Source organism: Dama dama, chromosome 12 (genome assembly GCF_033118175.1).
Source record: "Dama dama isolate Ldn47 chromosome 12, ASM3311817v1, whole genome shotgun sequence".
In the NCBI taxonomy this organism is placed as follows: domain Eukaryota; kingdom Metazoa; phylum Chordata; class Mammalia; order Artiodactyla; family Cervidae; genus Dama; species Dama dama.
Genome location: NC_083692.1, coordinates 50,875,845 through 50,897,063, shown reverse-complemented (window position 1 = coordinate 50,897,063; position 21,219 = coordinate 50,875,845). Strand labels below are relative to the sequence as shown.

The 21,219-nt window shown below is 36.9% G+C and overlaps 2 protein-coding genes across 6 annotated transcripts in view; one reads left to right on the top strand and one right to left on the bottom strand.

Annotated features, from left to right (window-relative positions):
- SLTM (SAFB like transcription modulator) overlaps nt 1–9,553 on the top strand; it is a 43,140-nt gene extending 33,587 nt beyond the window's left edge. For 3 of the 4 annotated variants that reach the window (XM_061157261.1, XM_061157260.1, XM_061157259.1), the window contains exons 15-21: nt 1,267–1,447; nt 2,167–2,291; nt 3,138–3,308; nt 4,065–4,379; nt 4,488–4,632; nt 6,636–6,796; nt 8,859–9,553. In XM_061157261.1, the coding sequence (XP_061013244.1) occupies nt 1,267–1,447; nt 2,167–2,291; nt 3,138–3,308; nt 4,065–4,379; nt 4,488–4,632; nt 6,636–6,796; nt 8,859–8,967 (1,207 nt within the window). In that variant the 3' untranslated portion in view covers nt 8,968–9,553. Of the gene's footprint in view, nt 1–1,266; nt 1,448–2,166; nt 2,292–3,137; nt 3,309–4,064; nt 4,380–4,487; nt 4,633–6,635; nt 6,797–7,179; nt 7,329–8,858 lie in introns of those variants that run through there. The other variant, XM_061157262.1, reaches the window with a different exon arrangement.
- Nucleotides 9,554–17,461: 7,908 nt separating this feature from the next.
- Nucleotides 17,462–21,219, bottom strand: part of MINDY2 (MINDY lysine 48 deubiquitinase 2) — an 84,878-nt gene continuing 81,120 nt past the window's right edge. The window contains exon 10 of one of the 2 annotated variants that reach the window (XR_009695117.1): nt 17,462–17,933. The gene's annotated coding sequence lies outside the window, so the exon portion shown is untranslated. The remainder of the gene's footprint in view (nt 17,934–21,219) is intronic. The other variant, XR_009695119.1, reaches the window with a different exon arrangement.

Sequence of the window (21,219 nt, the reverse complement as noted above, 5' to 3'; positions counted from 1 at the left end):
CATAAAAGTAATTTATAATGAAGCATATATTCCAGATATGAATGTTTAGGCATGACGCTCTACAAGATCTAATGAAGTAGTCAGATGTTTGCACCTCTCTTAAGACTCAGTGAGAATGTGACAGCTACAAACACAGATTGATACCGGTTTGTCGTATTGGTGAGTCAAATACCAGGAGTAGTGTTGATGTTATGAAATGACTTCTGAAATGGTGAACAACTCTTGGTGAAGTTCTCAAGAAGGTGTAATTTTTCCTCTTATTTATATGGAGCTGCATTCCTGGAAACTTTAGTGTACATAAAAGGCCAAAGGAAATGAAACTAGCATTTATTAAAAATTAGTTAAATGCTAGGGCCAGATTTTTTTTTTTCTAGAAGTGATTTTGTTTGGATGACATGAATTACATTATGGCATTTGAAAGATATTTGGAGTGTTGGATGGTTCTTTGTGCTGTGTGTTCTTGACTATGCCATGCATCAAATGATACGTAGAATCCTTGGTCCCCTTAACTAATTGCTCATAACAGCCCCCTTGGTCATTGTGATAATTAGATATGCCCCTCCACGGGGGCAGTACTGAACCATTGAGAACCACTCAGGTTACTAGGAGAAGACATGCTGATTGACAGAATACACTGGGTGCCTTAAAGTGAGGAAATGATTAAAAACAAACAGAAAAGTAACCCACTGTTAAAAAGTCTTAATATAATAATTTAGTTGAGCACATATTTGAACTCAAAGAAATGTGTTATCTGGAGCCATCTATTATGGGTTGTAAACACTCCAAAAGAGGCCTTGAGGGCAGCCATTTAGTATAGCATTTGCTGTAATTCATGTTGGTGGCTAGGATCCCAGTTCAACAAAACTAAGGCTTACTTCATTTAAGGAGATAGAATGTATCCTAGATACTGGAAATTTTTCTATCAAAAACAGAAGTTTGTAGTTTAGTAAATTCATATATGTAGAATATCCTTTTAAAGATGTTGACTAATTAATGGGCTATTATAGTGGGATTTTTATTTAAACAGGAATCATCTAAGAGGCAACTACTCTGTAAAATTGTTCAGGTGACAGTCTTAAATAAGTGACAGCATTGAAATCTGTTTAAAGTTTTATTTTGAGTTCTCTTTCCAATTACATTAAAACTATTTAGAATGAGTCGAAGTATAAAATTGCCAACCTCAAGGAAAAATATAAATTCAAAAGCTATTCTCTTTCACACAGTGCTAGCATAATTTAAGTATTTCTAAATACTGATTTTTGTTAGACGAAGAGAGATTGCAGAAAGAGAGCGTCGAGAGCGAGAACGCATTAGAATAATTCGTGAACGGGAAGAACGGGAACGCTTACAGAGAGAGAGAGAGCGCCTAGAAATTGAAAGGCAAAAACTAGAGAGAGAGAGAATGGAACGCGAACGCTTGGAAAGGGAACGCATTCGTATTGAACAGGTGCAGTCAGAAAATCTTTTCATCTTAAATAACTGACCTTTTTCAAACCCTGTGATTTTTGCCCTAAAATTTGCTTTACATGCTGTAAAGCTTTTATAGAATAAGTTCAACTAATGAGCATTTATTAAGTGTCCCTGAGATAACAGTGAATTAGGTGCTAATTAAAACTACATTTAGTCATGACTTTGTTGTAGCCAATTGGTAATAACTTGAACTCTGCGATATCATGGCAGCCTAATAGTCTGAGCATAGGACTATGAGTCCAGAGTAGTTGTAATCCAGGCTCTGTCACTATCCCATTCTTAGAAAATAATAACTATTTCCTTACTTATTATAGTGGGAATGATTCCCCAAGGCTGGAAGGAAATAATGCCTCTCTTTGCAGAATTGCATCCAGGGTTTTAGGGCACTTAGTCCTATTAATAACTTTATCTCTAATTACTTTTAGGTGCTTTTGTTTCAAATTATTAAACTAAATCTGACCTTCCAAATTACTTGCCAGCTTTCACCACCCCGTCTCTGTTATTTTTAATGTTACAGAACAGTAGTCATAGCTTAGATGCAATTACTGAAGTCAGATTTTTTGTCCCAGGTTTGTCTTTTGCCTGGTGCTTGCTTATGATGTTTTCTTAATGATAGGATTAAAGCAAGGTTGCATATATACTTACCTTATGTTTTCATTTTGCATTGGTTGGCTCTTCCTTCTGTGTTGTCTGAAGGAACGTCGTAAGGAAGCTGAACGTATTGCTCGAGAACGAGAGGAACTGAGAAGGCAACAGCAGCAGCTTCGTTATGAACAAGAAAAAAGGAATTCTTTGAAACGCCCACGTGATGTAGATCATAGGTAGTTGCTTGCTTTCTTTAACAGTTAAACTTGTTGTCTTATTCCTTTCATGCTAAGACTATAGAATTAGTACAGGCACCTGTCGCTGGAATTAAAGGTCATGATCAAGAGGGATGGGAATGATTGCAGTAGTGAATTGAACATCAGTGGATTTTCAGGTAGATGAAAAATCTCCCCATCCCCCCTGCCCTCCATTTTCCTTCCTTTGCCAAATGTTTTCCACTGTGACTTGAAATATTGAATACATGGTAGACTTTAATAATGGCTCTCAAACTCAGACCCATTTTGAAAATTCTTACAGGGTAGTACAGACACTACAGAAATCAAAGTCACAAACTTGGGAACACTAAAATATAGATTCTGTTATTTGTTTGCATTCATGGTTCTTAATAGCCTTCAAAATATAGTAATTTAATTTTCTTAATATAAATTCTGTGAGATTTAGTTCATTGTGTTGAGAAATAAGTAGAGCAGAGCAAATGAATTCTGCTTGGGACTAACCTCTCTATCCTTTCCAAAGTTAAATATAACCAAAAGTGTTGTATGCTCCTGGTTAGAATTTTATTTTAGAATGGTATCAAGTATTTGTCTTATCTGCTTTTTTCATTTAGTAATTTGAAAACAGTTTTTCAATTATTTTCTTTTCTGTGAAATTCCTCTAACACTATATAACTTTCTGTAATTTGCTAATTTTTTGCTAGTTTGTTCTTACAAAAGAATGTTTGTCTTGAGTTTATTAGCCCTCTGTATCCACAGTTCCTAGCATGTGGTATGTATGACTCCAATAAGTGTTATTTTGTTGCTGTAAAACTAATTTATATAAACGAGCAAATGTTTTTCTTCAAGGCGGGATGATCCTTACTGGAGCGAGAATAAAAAGTTGTCTCTAGATACAGATGCACGATTCAGCCATGGATCTGACTACTCTCGGCAACAGAATAGATTTAATGACTTTGACCACCGAGAGAGGGGCAGGTTTCCTGAGAGTTCATCAATTCAGTCTTCATCTTTTGATAGGTAAATGAATATGTTGAAAATTACTGTATTTGGTGTATGAGACTTGTTAGTGATAGTTTGGTTCTCTATTAAAATCTGAAGTATAGGTCATAATTGAGTATTCAGAACAAATCATGTTTGGTTTTTCTATTTGTTAATGAGAATGTGATTCTGTATTAAAAATTAGTTTTATAGGCCACCATAAAACATGCTTAAGTAGGTAGGCTTTATCTTCTTAACCTTTAAAACTAAGTGAAAGTATTGTTACCTTTGGATTTGCCTCACTTGTGAAGAACAGTAAAATATCCTTCTGTTGGTAGTGACTTGAGTGTTTGATGTAATTTCCCTTATATGCCAAAAAACCACCCTTCCTGCCAGACATTTAGCTCAGTTTAAAAGAACATAGGTTATTATGCTCAGTCATCATCGTGCTCAGGCATGTCTGACTCTTTGCAACCCTGTGAACTGTAGCCTGTCAGGCTCCTCTGCCCATGGGGCTTTCCAGGCAAGAATAGTGGTGGGTTACCCTTTTCTCCTCCAAGGGATCTTTCCAACCCAGGGATCGAACCCATTTCTCTTGCATTGACAGGGAGATTGTTTACCACCAAGCTACCTAGGAAGCCCCATTATAATCAATAATTGTGGCTATTTTGTTCACTTTGCCTTAAGTGATTTTTTAAAGAAGGTGTTCTTATTGTAGATTATGCAAATAAAGTTAAGAAGAATCAGACCAAGTACTTACTTCTCAAGACCTGTGTTCTTTGTTTTGGATAACAGGAGAGAACGTTTTGTTGGTCAAAGTGAAGGGAAAAAACCACGTCCTTCTGCACGAAGAGAAGATCTAGGTTTTGAAAGGTATCCCAAAAATTTCAGTGATTCCAGAAGAAATGAGCCTCCACCACCGAGAAACGAACTTCGAGAAACAGACAGGCGAGAAGTACGAGGAGAACGAGATGAGAGGAGAACAGTGATCATTCATGACAGACCTGATACCACCCACCCTAGACATCCTCGAGAAGGAGGGCCTAATCCATCTAGACCAACCTCCTGGAAGGCTGAAGGAGGCATGTCCACCGACAAACGGGAAACGAGGTTATTTGTGTAGTTTCTAATGCCCAGCTAATGTGGTAATAAAGCACTGGGGTTTTTCAAAAAAGGTTAAGAGTTTGATTGTATATGTTCTTGAATTTTGTTTAACAGAGTTGAAAGGCCAGAACGATCTGGGAGAGAAGTATCAGGGCACAGTGTAAGAGGGGCTCCTCCTGGGACTCGAAGTAATGCTTCCGGCTATGGAAACAGGGAGGGAGACAGAGGAGTAATCACTGACCGAGGAAGTGGAGCACAGGTAAGTGCTTATGACAGTTTATTGTCAACTCTCCAGAAATAAATTTAGAGGACTCATTGAGACATTGTATTTATAGTATCATTTGGGCGTGGCCTAGTTAGATTGGCATGATTGGCAGACTCATTTCTCACGAAAGGTCTTAATGCTCCTTCTATTTTTTAAAAAAATATTTCTTACTTGTTTCCCTGCATCAGGTCTTAGTTGTGGCCTGCAGTGCGCTGAGAAGTTGCAGTGCATGAGCTTAGTTTCCCTGTGGCATGTGGAATCTTAGTTCCCTCACCAGGGATAGAACTTGAGTACTCTGCATTGGATGGAGGCTTCTCAATCACTGGACGGTCAGGGAAGTCCCTTTTGTATTTTCAAGACAGTTGAACATAGTAGTCCAGAGAAGCAGGATACTAGCCCTGAAGTTTTTTTTTAATTCTAGTTTTATTGAAATATAATTGACAAAGAGAACTGTGTAAGTTTAAAGTGTACAACATAATAATTTGACTTAATCCCTGAAATTTTTATTAAAATTGCTGCTGAAATTTGAGAATTGTTATATTTGGTAGATATGATGACTTTGGCTTTATTTCTTTTTTAAGAAATTGAGATTTTCAAACTGGATGGAAAATCTTTGACCTGTACTTGTGTTTCTGTCATCTTTTTCCTTTTTTTTTCTTCCTTTAAATAATCCTCTTATCTTTCCTCCTACTTAATTAAATAAAGTGTAGAACTGAAATAAAACACTTGTTTCTTTTTTGTTCTTTTATTTTTAGAGGTAGGTAAGTGGAATATTTTGTGTTTTTTAATTGCTTTTTACTCTTGTGACACTTTATTGACTTGAATATTTTGTAAGTTAATGAACAGAGGACATCTGTTTGCAATTCAAATGAACAAAAACCTTTTACCTGATTTGAAAGCATTCTGTTGATGAAATAACTGGCATAATATAGGTTGACAGTAGTGAAGATAGAGTATTCTCAAATTACATACAGAAAAGAATTCTGAAGTGTATGTATATGTATGTATCCATCCTTCAACTTCTATTATCCTCTGGTACTCTGTGGTTTTGTAACAGCTTTTTACCTGAAAACTTTTTAATCTCTAGGCATTCTAGTTAATACCACTTTTTGTTTTTCACTTCATACAAAACACATTTGAAACAGATTTGGGCCTGCTGGGATTTATAAGTTTCAGTGTTTCTAGTAAGTAGAAATATTCAGTAGATCAATTCATTGAGCTATACCCTGAATAGAACTTTAAAAAATTTATTATATAATCCAGATATTCTGCCTTATTTAGAGTAAAGTTTAACACAGTCTCATAGACTAGCCTCTCTGCATTCAGTTACCCTTTTTGCAAAAGGTATCTTTAAGGAAAAGATCTTGTTCCTCCCTTGGAAATTTCATTTTCATGGTGTTGGTCTGTAAGCTGTTCTGACAGCAGTATGTATCTGTAGAGCACCTTCAGATTTCTGTAGGCTTTCATGACTTTTTTTTTCCCTCCCTCAGATCCTTAGTTCTCTGTTTTTGTTTCTTTATGTTCAGTATTCTTTTTTTTAATAGTCATGGATGTAAGGCCTTGTAAGAGTCATAACAGTAACTAATACTGTGTATAATAAGATGACAGCTCCTATTTCTATGTGGTATTTGCATGTGGATCATATACCCCAGCCTGATTGTCTTAAGGTTTTGATCTCTCAGTATGCCTTCTTAACATATACAGAGATCTAGGCATTATATATAGATCCAGAAATACTCAAGGGTCAAAAAGTACATGGGTGTTAGAAGGTATAGAAATAACAATGCTGAATCATTTTCTACTTTTCTACCTTTTCTACCCTTGTAGCCTGAGTAGCTTCCCAGTTCAAAGTAGATGGAAACCTTTTGTCATATTATTTGTTCTTTCATCTTCTCAGACATCTTAATTTCTTTCTGACATGAGAAGTACACCAGCATAAGTAAATTGGCCTGAGGCTGAGGTTGTCCTGACTTTTCTTTTAATATGTTATTCTTTAGCACTATCCTGAAGAACGACATGTAGTTGAACGCCATGGACGGGACACAAGTGGACCAAGGAAAGAATGGCATGGTCCACCTTCTCAAGGGCCTGGCTATCATGATACAAGGCGAATGGGTGATGGCCGGACAGGAGCAGGCATGATAACGCAACATACGAGGTAAGTAGTTAATCAGTTCAAGTTTTTCTGCCAGCATACAACCAAACCTTTATCCTTTAAAAGTCATTATGGTTTCTGAGAGATTGAATTACAATGAGTAACAACCCTAGGTCTGCCCAGATATTTCTTCATATTAACTCAAAGTCTCCAGGAGATTATATGCAGGGTTTGTGCTCATGCTCTGATGTTAATATTCCTCATTATAAGTTAATTAATTGGTATTTTGGCATAATCTTGATATAGGTATGTATACATGTCAGAATCCAGTAGACAGGAATATTAATTTCATATTGGAACAATCTTCTTGTTCACTATCATTACAAAAATTTTTAGAAAGGAAGAAGAAACTGAAAGTATGTTCTGCTTCCTCCTTTCTCAAATAGCTCTATCAAAATTTTTGGACATTTATCCCAAAGCCTGTTCAGATGCTAAGAGATGAGCTTTATTTTCTCTTCACACCAATATCCATTGTGACCCTTCAGCTGGCAAGTATTTGGCCTCTCTCTTCTATACACTTCATTCTTTCCCATTCATCTGTCTTAGAAGAGACATTGGCTTAGCTCACTGACCCAGGTTACTACTATTCTATTGGTTGCTTCCACCATCAAATTTAAGTGAGTGTTATACTTGTGCCTGCCCAGCCTCATCACTCATTCTTTTTTTTTTTTTTAAAGTGGAGGATAATTGCTTTACAATATTGTGTTAGTTTCTGCTGTTCAAGGAAGTGAATCAGGTATATGTATCCATATATCCTCTCCCTCTTGAACTTCCCTCCCACCCCCTACCGCTGTCCCATCCATCTAGGTCTTCACAGAGCACCTAGCTGAGCTCCCTGTGCCTCAGAGCAGGTTCCCGCTAACTATCTCTCTACAAATGGTAGTGTATATATGTCAGGTGTGTCCCGCCCTCTCCTTCCCCTCTCCTTGGTTTTCAAAGGTCACCCATACATTTTTGCTTGATAAATACAGATTCCTTTATTTTTTTTTTTTAGTTCTTGGGCTCTTTGGTGATTAAACCCTTTTTGATTTTCCTTTTTTGAAACATTCTTCTGTTTTTTATTTATTTTATTGGCTCCTTCACATGGTTGGATTTTAGACACTATTCTGTATTGTTTTATACTGTGATAACCATGTAGATGCTTGGATGAATCAAAATTCAGGGTCACAAGCAAACTCATTCCCCTCCTGTTTCAGATCTTTATGTTTCTGTTGTCTCCAACTTCTTTTAATTTGCCAGTGCCAGACTGGAAAAAATATGAGCCTCATCTTTATTTTTCTCCTTGCCTAGCATAAATTTCTAAGTATGGTTCAGTTTAAAAAAATATTTGTGGTAGCTTTGTCTTCTTTTTCATTTTAGCTCCTGTCGATCTTCCCAATATTTTTCTCTCCTCCATTTTTTCACATTATTTCTAAATTTAACTGTTGAGACTATTTTCTTACACCATTTACTTGTTCCAGAACTACAAACAGCTTCTTTAGATAACTTAGCCTGGCATCCAAGCCTTTCTTTAATCAGGTTTTATCCTTAAACCATTTCACCATGGATTTTTATCTTCCGAATTTGTTATAGGGTTTTGGGGTGGGTTTTTATTCCTATATTGTTTATTCATACCTACTATGTTGCATTATTCATATAAAAGAAATTCCAAAAGTATTTCTTAAATGATGTCCTGTAGTTCAGAGGTTCAAGTTCCTAGTTGATGCTGATGCAGATCTGGGGACCACACTTTGAGAAGTCCATTCATATGCAGACCATTGCATGGCTTACTAAGAGGCAGGGGTTTAACACAAGACTGCCAGAGTTGAAATCTTTACACCACTGTTTATTATCAGATAATCGTTGTGACCTTAGGCAGGTAACTTAAATGCTGTATCACTCTTCATCAGGAAAGCGGGGTTAGTAATGGTACATACCTCACAGAACTGTTGAAAAAAGTAAATTATTTAATATGGGTAAAGTACAAAGAATAGTGTCTGTTAAATGATAATCACTTTTTAGGTATTAGCTATAGTTATTTTCTCTTTTGTTCTCTGACATTTTTTTCTTTTAAACCTTTTTTCAGCAATGCATCCCCAATTAATAGAATTGTACAAATCAGTGGCAATTCCATGCCAAGAGGAAGTGGCTCCGGATTTAAGCCATTTAAGGGTGGACCTCCACGACGATTCTGAAAATTACTTGCTGCCATGGTTTCAAGATAATTTATTGAAATCTCCTGTAAACTTTACTTGACTACTTATGAAGAGGACCTCTGACTTGCTTGAGAGTTGTCAGACTTTTCCTTTTTCTCTTTTTTTAAAATTTAACATGATTGCTTTTCTCAATTTTGGAGAAGATGTTTAAATAGTTCCGTTGTAACTTTTAATAGTTTTGTGTATCATTCAACTTTTTTTCTTGCAGCACCAAGACACATTGGAAAGGATAGGAATCAAAACCATTTTGTTTAACGCTGTGTGAATATAAAGAGTAGTTTGCAGGTGTGTGGTAGTGGTTTAATTTGCAGCATTAGCTCTGTGGTGTCAGGCTCTAGAGTTACTTCTTATCACCAAGAATTTTCGGCCTCCATTTTGAAGGCTGTTTAAGCTTAAGAAGTCTGCTGTTTAATTTTTAGAAAATAAGATTGTTCCTTGCATTTCTGAGTATTATGTAACCTATTTTTGCAGAAGGTACTGTTACATTAAGTGCATCTGTGTATCCTGGTTTTAAGAAATGTACTCTTTTTTGAAATAAACCTTCATATTCTGTATAGTTGCTAAAGCGTTGAGAACCTTTTTAATTGTAAAATGAAAACCGATTTTCAGTTTAGTGTAGCAGCACACTTGTTCAGGTTTGCATGGTATGAAACCAAATAGATTAATGAAACCTTGGCCATGAGGTTTGTATCACTGAGGTTCTTAGACTGAGTTGTGCAGGTAAGTGCACTTTTAGGTAATCTGCACTGTTTGATGGATAAATTCCATCTCTGGGAATTGTGTTGGTATTAATGTTTCCATATTCCCAACTATGTTGAGAAGTGGAAAAACAAAAAACAAAAACCCAGGTTCTAGATTGGTGAATCAGTTGGGTTTTGTAAATACTTGTATGTGGGAAGGCATTGTTGTCTCTTTGTGAAAATAAAAATCCACACCTGGAAGTGTATGTGTCTTTGTTTCCAGCATTTTAGGTGTTGGTCCTCCAGCCCCTTTCCTTACTCCAAGTTATTGACTAAGTAGAGCTTTAAAGACAAGTGTTTTGGTCTTCTTCCTAGGATATAAGTCTGACTTTTCACTTCTGCTGAAGTGTTGGAAACTTAAGCACTGACCTTATGACTTTTTTTTTTTTTTAATGCATCTTTTCCAGGGAAGTCCTTCAAGGAAAAATTTGAATACCACCTCTTAAAGCCTCCCATATTCCTTCATGTGAATCAGTAGTTCAGATGGTCTAGATTCTTGGAAAACTCGGCAGCATGTACGCATATGCAGAGTAAAAGATGGGTGCCAGGGGCTTGCCCTGAGGCCGCCTTTTGATCTGAGAAGGAGTCTCTATAGAAGTTCTTTACTGAAGGCAGCCAGGGCACCTTTGTCTTTGACTCTCTGGGGAACTGGCACTTTTTCTATTGTTCTGGATTTCATACCCTTTTCTTCCCTGTCTGTCTGTGTGTAGAGGTCTACTTCTTCCTTTCCTGATTCCCTGTGCACGTTGTAGAATGGTACAATAGAAGCCTCAATTATGTATTGCAGTGAACTAACTTACTTTTCTGCTTTGCCTCTTTGTAAACTTTGGGTCTTTAGGTCACTTTTGATCTTTTCCCCCATTGCTAGAGTGGAGCTATGCTTACCATAATGGATTACCTAGTTGCTAACATTGCTAAGCACTTTATTTGGTGGGCAATGTACTAAGCATTTTAAATGCATTGCTTGCCTAATACTCAAAAAGAATCCTACTAGCTATAAGTAACAATTATTGTCCTATCCATTTTCAGATGGGGATCTGAGAAGTAATCTCTTAAAATATTAGATCTTTGATTTGTTATAATCTTTTCTGCACCTAACACTGAATGGCACAGCTGTCCACAAACTGGTAGGTAGTTATTTTTCCCTCAGAGTTGCCATAGTATAGCATTTTTAAGTTCAAAAAACCTAACAGAACTGCCTTCTGAAGTTTTGGCATTGGGTTTGGAAGTAACCGTCAGGGTTCGGGGCATCAGTTACTAAAGATTCTGGCTGGCTAAGGATCAGTAGTGAAATCCAATTTTAAAGAGTTTATAAAGGAAGATGAGTTCCTCAAAACCAAGAGAAAAGAAAAAATGTAATTACTCTCCATATACTTATCAAACAATCCAAAACTGTTTCAGCATAAATTAGAAGGTTTCAGTGATTGAAGAGTAACAGACAGCTTACAGTGGTTCAGGAAAGAGATGGTTTTTAAAAAAGAAGAAGGAAAAAAATAAAAAAGAAGAAAGAGCCAGTCTTAATAAGCTTGGACAAGACACTGAAGTCAGAAACTTCAAATAATTATAGTTTCAAATAATTGTCCAAAATAATTGTAAAAGAAATGTAAAAACTTTAGAGTTGCATAGAAAAATTTAGAAACCCTTCTGCCTGTATTGAATCCCTTGTCAGTTAACCCAGTTCCTCCATATTTAAGCCGGTTCCAACAATTAAACACTTACTAAATCCTTACTATAAAAATGTCAAATTACTGTTGCATTCTTTCAAACCTCATCTAATCCAGCTTGTTACCTAAAGATGAATCTTTGCCAACACCTCTAACAGTGCTTAATTAGCTTTCCTCTCAGTGTCTCTAATTTAACATTTCAGTCACTGCTCCCACCCACAAACTAGCTAATCCTCACAAATGTTTAGCCACTATCTTCAAAGTCAATAAGGCTGCCATACATAAAATTCTCTTTTCTACATCATGTAAACTGCATCAGTCAAACTGCATCATGTAAACAGATCAGTCAAACTGCATCAGCTTATTTTTACCTGAAAAAAACTTTTCTGAAGTCCTTAAGTGCTTCCTGCAAAATAAGGTTCTATCTTTCCTTTCTCTCTCTTTGTTATACTTGGTGCTTCTAACCAGGCTTAAGGGTAAGCTTCCAAACAGTTAATTTTCACCTATGTATTCTATATCAATTACTTTTATGTCTACACCACCAAATGGCAAATGTTTTTCTTTTTTCTGTTCTAAACCTTCAAATATTGCCTTGTCTCCCTTGGAATAAATCCAGTCTTTGGAATTGCGCTACTTCTGATCACCTTGTTTCCTGCTTCTTTCCTTGCTAACTTTGTTTCCGTCACATCAGCCTCTTCCTGTTTCTTGAATACAGTCTCCCATCTCTGGCCTTTTGCCTTGATCTGGAATACACTCCCCTGCCACATCCACTTTGTGAAAATGTCACTTTCTCAGTGATGCCTTCCCTAGTATTTATAACTTTTATAACACTTTTATCCACTCTCAATATTCTCCCTTCCCCTTTCCGTCTGACATTTATCATATATTTCTTCTAACTTGGATATAAGCTCCAGGAGGGCAGCAGTTTTGTCTGCAGCTTTTTTTGTTTAGTTTTCACTGCCATATCCTGAGCACCTCACACTTAGTAGCTACTCAATAAATAACTGTCAAGTAAATACCTATATGGAGAATTCAGAATTTTTCTAGAAGGTACTTAGGGGCTGCAGTTTGGTATGAATAGGGGTTGGGGTGGGGGTCTGGGCTTTGTACAATTGAATTGGTGTAACCAACATGGTTTTCTAATTAGAAGAAATTAAAAGACACTTGCTTCTTGGAAGAAAAGCTATGACCAACCTAGACAGCATATTAAAAAGCAGAGACATTACTTTGCCAGCAAAGGTCCATCTAGTCAAAGCTATGGTTTTTCCAGTGTATGGATGTGAGAGTTGGACCATAAAGAAAGCTGAGTGCGAAGAATTGATGCTTTTGAACTGTGGTGTTGGAGAAGACTCTTGAGAGTCCCTTGCACTGCAAGGAGATCCAACCAGTCTATCCTAAAGGAGATCAGTCCTGAATATTCATTAGAAGGACTGATGCTGAAGCTGCAACTCCAATACTTTGGCCACCTGATGCGAAGAACTGACTCATTTGAAAAGACCCTGATGCTGGGTCTTTTCAAGGCAGAAGGGGATAACAGAGGATGAGATGGATGGCATCATCGACTTGATAGACATGAGTTTGAGCAAACTTTGGGAGTTGGTGATCGACGGGGAAGCCTGGCTTGCTTCAGTCCATGTGGTCGCAGAGTCGCACATGACTGAGTGACTGAACTGACCGAACACATTTTCTAAGATTGAATATTTGTAACTTTGAGAGTATTTGGTGAAAATTGAGGTAAGCATTTGAGGAGGGCCCAAAACTCTCCAAGCCTCTGCTCCCTTTGCAGCAGCAAAGAAATGGGACTGTTTAGGGACAGGTTGCCCAGACCATCAGAGTTAAGCCCAAGAGGCGATGCCTGCCTTAGACAGGATGTGTGTGTGCTCAGGTGCTTCAGTTGTGCCCGATTCTGTGCGACCCTATGAACTGTGCCTGGCCAGGCTCTTCTGTCCATGGGATTCTTTGAGGCAAGAATATTGGAGTGGGTTGCCATGCCCTCCTCCAGGCAACCTTCCCGACCCAGGTTATTGAGCCCGTGGCATCTCCTGCACCTGCATCCCAGGCAGATTCTTTACCACTGAGCCACCTGGGAAGCCTCTTAGGCATGAATATTAACCATCAAATCATCTTTGCTCCAGTTCCAAGCTCACCAAATCATATATTTGCTTCCCACTTGGATTTGCCATCTGGGTTAGGAAGCAAGAATATGAAATCTGCTCAATGGTTAAATTTTTATTGATTTATTAAGAGACTGCTTACACCAAAAGCTCAAACAATAACCAGTCATTTGGATAAAGACAGTTTTCTGTCTCTCAGATTTCTAATATCTGTCAACATATATTAACTTTATTACTTTACTCATTATGGTCTATCTACCAGGCAGGCATTTGGGAGATGGAGTGGAGAGGAGACAGATCAGATACCATGAGAAGTAAGATATATAGTACATTTCTTAAGTATAGGGTAGTAAGACTAAAAAATTCTAAAGTATCCTGTAAGATAAAACGCTAGTATCCCAGTTTTCTTAAAATTATCATATATCTATGAGCTTTTAAAATTACTTTTACTCTATTTCCCAAATGATCTGCAATCCTTGGTCCCTCTTTGTTCTTGACTCTCTGGCCTCAGGAAAAACACCCTGGGTCTGCTTCACCTTGTTTACATTTCACTACCACAGAACCACTCTTAACAAAGCACACGTGGGCCAGACTGTACCATAGGAAAGGCCCTCGTTTCTGGACAATCTACAGGACTGTCCAGTCTAAAGACTTAGGAATATGCAGGAATTAGGAGTTCAAGTGGCAGTCTGCCATTTACTAGGTGGGTACAATTATGGGCAGCTTATCTGTAAGTCCAAGATGCTATGATGAACTTGGCTTACCTTGCAAGGCTGTTGTTAAGGATTTAAACGGTGAAAACACACATGGAATACTGAACTAATTCTCATTCATTCTCTTGTAGCAAACTTGTGTTCTCTGATAAAAAAGAAAAATTTCATTTGTAAATGTTGCTGGTTACATAGAGAATTGAAATAGTATAGCTGTTGCTGATGAAATCTTAGGTCTAATTTGGTGAGATAAGGCAGTAAATAGTTCTCAAGCCTGGACCCTACTCCAAGACATTCAGGGCAACACTTCAGCATATTTGTCTGCCAAAGCTTTCCCAAAGGATCCACATGTGCAGCCTGGGTTAAGAATCATTATGGAGATACAGCTCGGAGTAGGGAGAACCAAATATTCTTTGAAGAGCAGTTGCCAATTTTATTAGTAGAGTTTTCCTTATCACTGCTCCAACATGTCATTTTAGTTTTAGAAACACCATCTTGCCAGTGGGATGAGATGCTCTGATTAATGTAATTTTCCAATTAACTGATGATTAATAATTTCATATCATTGAACCACTTGGGATAGGAGAAGGTGAACTTCAGCATTAGGAACTTGTGTCTAGGGCTTTTAAAACTGTCTTGGTTAAGCTGTGAAATATTAATTCTAAGTATTATTTAGATAAGCAGTACTTTGTATTTAGTATATTAACTGGGAGAGTACATTTAAAAAGGATTATAGATTGATAACAAGATTAAGAGACTAGATCCAGAGTTAGAAGTCTTGGAATCTGGTTCTGATCCTACTAGCTGAAGCACATAATCTAACTTTTATGGACCCCACTTTCTTTATCTACAGATTTATGACCTTTATGATTCCTGTCCAACTTACAATAAAAATTCAAATGTAGGCAATTCTGGTCATTCTATCTAATCACAGGAGACTAAAAGGGAAACAAATCTTGTCAGGCACATTAAATAAGCTTGATTGTCATCACAGAAGTTCATATTTATTGAGCACTTACTATGTTCTAGGCATTGTACTAAGTAATAAACATGCATTAATTCATTTAATTTTCAGAAACAGGCTTATGATTTAGATCTCGGTACTAATATTATTCCTATTTTAATGTGTGGAAGCTAAGGAACAGTTTGTCCAAGATGGCAAGTGGTGGAACCAAGATTGAAACATAGACACATACTTAAAAGAAGATCAGTTCAAGTCATTTCATCCATGTAGGGGAGATACGACCAGTGACTTAACATATATTTGATACCACAAAGCAAATAATTTCTAAACACTTCCTCCTCTGTATGACAAAATTATTTTCTGTAATAAGCATTTGCTTTATTCTTTAGTTTTAAAATACTGATTAAAAATGAATTTTCAACTTACAAGATATTGCTGCTGCTAAGTTGCTTCAGTTGTGTCCAACTCTGTGCGACCCCATAGATGGCAGCCCACAAGGCTTCCCCGTCCCTGGGATTCTCCAGGCAAGAACATTGGAGTGGGTTGCCATTTCCTTCTCCAATGCATGAAAGTGAAAAGTGAAAGTGAAGTCGCTCAGTCGTGTCCAACTCTGTGCGACCCCACAGACTGCAGCCTACCAGGCTCCTCCATCCATGGGATTTTCCAGGCAGTTCAGTATTTTTTGCAGTAACTAAAATTTGTACTTAAGAAACAAAAATATTATACTTTACAATTCTCACTCTATGTAATTAACTTTAAAAATTTAAATGTAAAATCTCAAGGTGGGCATGGACAAAGACAGAAATGAGGTAACTCAAGGTCACGTTCTCAGTGTATAGGTCTTATACATATTTTGTCAAATTTATATTTAGTATGTTTGATATATTATAAATGGAATTATAAAATTTTAATATTCAATCATTTGTTGCTAGTATATAGAAATATTTTTTAAAATTTTTAAGTAAAATTTACAAATAATACTATGCACACATTTTAAGTGTACAGTATAATGAGTTTTGACAAATTATACACCCAAGTAACCACTACCATGGTCAAGATGCAGAATATTTTCATCACTAACGGTCTTTCTTGTGCCCTTTCCTGGTCATCACAAGTCACATCTTCAGCCCTAGGCAGTCATTGATCTTCCTGTCACTGGCGATTTTGTTTCCTAGAGTTTCATATAAACAATCACACAATAATGTTAATTTTGTATCTGGCTCCTTTTGTTCAGTGTAATGTTTCTGCAATTCATCCATATTGCTTTGTAGTTCCTTATTGTTGCTGTACAGCATTGCACTGTATGGGTGTACTATAATTTTTTATGCATTCACCTATTGATGAAAATTTGAGTTGAGATTTTGGCTACTATGAATAAAACTGGCATGAATATTTGTGTACAATTCTCTGTGCACGTTTTCATTTCTCTGGAGTAAATATGTAGGAGTGGAATTGGTGGGAACATATATATTTGTTGTTGTTTGGTCACTAAGTTGTGTCCAATTCTTTTGCAACTCCACAGACTGTAGCCCACGAGGCTCCTCTGTGCATGGGATTTTCTTTTTATTTGTGCATGGGATTTTCAAGGCAAGAAAGCTGGAGTGGGATGCCATTTCCTTCTCCAGGGATATAATATTTACACTTTTATTACATAATGCATGCCCCATTTTATCATGCTTCGTGCTGCTGCTAAGTCGCTTCAGTCGTGTCTGACTCTATGCAACCCCATAGACAGCGGCCCACCAGGCTCCCCCGTCCCTGGGATTCTCCAGGCAAGAACACGGGAGTGGGTTGCCATTTCCTTCTCCAATGCATGAAAGTGAAAAGTGAAAGTGAAGTTGCTCAGTCGTGTCCAACTCTGTGTGACCCTATGGACTGCAGCCTACCAGGCTCCTCCGTCCATGGGATTTTCCAGGCAAGAGTACTGGAGTGGGTTGCCATTTCCTTCTCCAATCATGCTTCACAGACACTGCTTTTTTACAGGTTGAAGGTTTGTGGCAACTGTGCACTGAGCAAGTCTGTTGGTGCTATTTTTCCAACAACATTTGCTTACTTTATGTTTCTGTCACATTTTGGTAAATCTTACAATATTTCAGACTTTTTCATTATTATATTTGTTATGGTTATCTGTGATGAGTGATCTTTGATGTTGCTACTACAACTCAGTGAAGGCTCAGATGGTGGTTAGGACTTTGTAGCAGTTAAATATTTTTATTTCTTTGTTTAAAAATCAGCAGGAATTTAATCATTAAGGAAAAGTTGATATTTAACATGATACAAGGCTTTGAAAAAAATGGACTTTATTACTTTAGTACATAAGACAATAAAATGAAAACAACATCATTTTATTTATTGAGTTGGACAGAAAGTTCATTTTTTTCCATTAAGATGGCTCCAGTAACACTCAGTTGTCTTTAACTTCTTTTGAAACAATTTTGTTAGATTGTATTGCGACAGCTGTCATATCTGTGCATTTTTTAAAAAACTTATCAAATTTGGTGATTTTTGTGTAGCCATTTTAATATAGAAGATGGAAGGAAAAAGTAACATTTTTGGCATATTATACTTTATTTATTACTTCAAGAAAGGAAAAAGCACAACTGAAACACAAAAAAAGATTTGTGTGGTATATGGAAAAGGTTCTGTGACTGATTGAATGTGTCAAAAGTGGTTTGCGAAGTTTCATGCTGAAGATTCCTCACTGGACGATGCTCCACAGCTGGGTAGACAAGTTGAAGTTGATAGTGATCAAACTGAGACATTAATTGAGAACAATCAACATTATACCACACAGGAGATGGCCACCATACTCAAAATATCCCAATCAAGCATTAAAAGTCATTTGTACCAGCTTGGCTATGTTAATCGTTTTGATGTTTGGGTTCCATATAAGTTAAGCAAAAAACAAAACAAAACAAAACAAACATTCACTGTATTCCCACATGCAATTCTCCACTGAAATGTTAACAAAAATGTTCCATTTTTAAAACAAACTGTGATGAGCTATGAAGAGTGGATACCGTACAATAATTTGCAACAGAAGAGATCACGGGGCAAGTGAAATGAACCAACCACAGCAAAAGCCATTCTTCATCCAAAGAAGGTGATGTGTATACAGAAAGAAGGATTGGAAGGGAGTCTTCTATTATGAGCTCCTTCTGGAAAACCAAATGATTAATTCCAACAAGGCTTGCTCTCAGACCAACTGAAAGCACAAAAAGCGTCTGGAATTAGTCAACAGAAAATGCATAGTCTTCCATTAGGGTAACAGGAGATTGCATGTTTCTTTGATGACCTGGCAAAAACTGTTACAGCTTGGCTGGGAAGTTCTGATTCCTCCATTATCCTCACCAAACATTGCACCTTTGGATTTCCATTTATTTTATTTTATTTATTTATTTTTTTCATTTATTTTAGTCTTTACAAAATTCTCTCAATGGAAAAAAGTTTCAATTCCCTGAAAGACTGTAAAAGACACCGGGAACAGTTCTTTGCTCAAGACTACAAATGTTTATAAAAATGTGCAGATGGGGCAATTTGCTGACTAGGGCATTTGGTGCTAACTACCCGCAGTTTGGCTAATTTTGCTGACCCTTGTGTACCATCCTTCAAGGACATGTCCTTGAAGGACATCTCAGACAAAGCAGCAACATTGCTCTGAGCTCCCTCACTTCTGATGGTGGCAATGCCGTACACTCTATGAGCTCCCCCACTGCTGTTCACTCAGTTAATCCCAAGTGGCTCCTCGGGGTCAAGGGATCTGGAGGGGTCATGACATCCGGCAAGGAACTAACAGCAAAGGAGAACAATTCTCTTTGACGCAGAACATGCCCGCCGGCCCAGGTTTGGCTCCACCCTGCATCAAGGAGGCCTCAGTAGCAGTGCCAGGCTTGTGCCGTGCTGCTTCCATAGGCTCAAGGCATAACTGGCAGATGGGTACAGAGGATCACAGGCTTGTGGAATGTGAGAGCCTGTATTTCCAGGATATCCCAGTATGTGACCAGCAATTTCTGCTCTAATGATATATAGCATGAATCTGAGAAGGTTAGCCTGTTGGTAATTTATGGTTATCATAGGTGGTCCAGAGACTCCAGGGGGCAGGTGGGGAGCTGTCAAAGCCTCTACAGCAAAGGAGTGTCTAAAGGCACTGAAGGAAGTGCCCTTGATTTTAGTTCAGACAGATTCTAGAGCCTTTTGTTGAAAGGGAGCCCCATTTAAGATGGTCTGATTTATAAATAGTGGCATCAGTGAGATTAAGTAAAACTTGTAATTAAATAATACATTGTCTTTAGAACTCCAAAAGGACTAAAAGATGTTGGATTTGTGTGTCCTTAATGAATTTGTCAAGTGAAACTCCCGAAAGGAGGACATCATCAATGTATTTAATACTGATGCTCCTAGGGAAAGGTGAATGTAGTTAAGATATTGTTTGCAAAGATTTTGTATGATGGCAAAGATGTTGAGGGCCCCCATGGGTAGCCTAGTAAAGGTGTATTACGTTCCTTCAAAGGTGAAGGTGAATTGTGGTTGAGAAGCTATGTAAATAGGCACCAAATAGAACATGCTAGTCAAATCTTTAGTAGCTAAATTACCAGTCTCTGGATGGCAGTAGTAATTTAAGTAATATTCAGTACTGGGTATGCAGGCCTTAATGGATGGGACCACAAGAATTAAGACTGCTATAAGCTACTCTGAGACATCATGATTTTTTCTAGGTTTAAGAACAGGAAAAACTGGACTGTCAAATGGAGAATCAGTGGGAATAAAAACTCATTCATCACTTGGGTCTAATAAGACCAAATTAGACTTTTATCTAGCTTTTTTTACTCAGCATACTTGGAGATTCATTCACATTGTTGCATGTATCAATAGTTCATTCCTTTATAGTGATGAGCAGTGCTTCATTGTATGGATGAATGACATTATTTATGCATTCAGCTGGTAATGGACATCTAGATTATTTTTAATTTTATGCTCTTTCAAATGAAGTTATTCTGAATATCTGTATACAAATCTTTGTGTGCACGTATGCTTTCACTTCTCTTTGTTAAGTAAGAGTGAAATAGGCAGGTTGAATGGTAGGTATATTTTTAATGTTTTAAGAAACTGCCAAATTTTTCCCAAAGTGATATTATTTTATATTCGTACAAGCAGTCTAAGAGTTCTAATTGTTTCACATCTTTATGAACACTTGGTATTATCAGTCTATTTAATTTAACCCATTCCAGTGGGTGTGTAGTTATATCTCATTATGATTTAACTTGAAATTTCTTATGACTAAAGATGTTGAGTCTCTTTTCATGTACTTATTTGCATTTGTTTATTTTCTTTTGGGAAGTGTCTATTCAAACTTTTGCTAACGTAAAAAATTTTTTTGCCTTCTCTTGAGTTGTAAGAATTTATCTATTAATCTAAGTCTTTGACAGTATATGCTTTGAAAATATTTTCTCTCAGTATTTCACTTGCTTTTTCATTTTCTTAAGTAACCCTAGCAGAGCAAAAGTTTTAAGTTTTGATGAAGTCTAATTTATCTACAATGATGTCCACAGACTAAGAGATTAAATATTAAGATGTCACTGCTTCAGAAATTATTCTATGGATTCAATACAATCCAAATAAAAACTCTATAGGGTTTTTCTTATAGAAATTGGCAGATTGATTTTAAATGATTTTTAAAATTATATAAAAATTCAACTATAAAGAATCTATAAAGGTCAGAGCAACCTGGAAATAGCAGAGAAAAATTCAATTACACCTGCTACCTGATTTCAAGGCTTTTTGTACAGCCAAATCAAGACATTATGATACTTACATAAAGATAGAATAATAGATTAATGGAATCAAGGAAATAAAACTTCAAACATTCATGGTTAATGATTTTGACAAAAGTACCAATACAAGAAAATGGGGAAAGGATAATCTTTTCCACAAGTAAGGCTGAAATAATGGAATGGTTGTATGCAAAAAATGACTCGATCTTTACTTCACACCACACAGAAAAACTAACTTGAGGGAAGTCAGCCTCATGGCAGTGGGAGT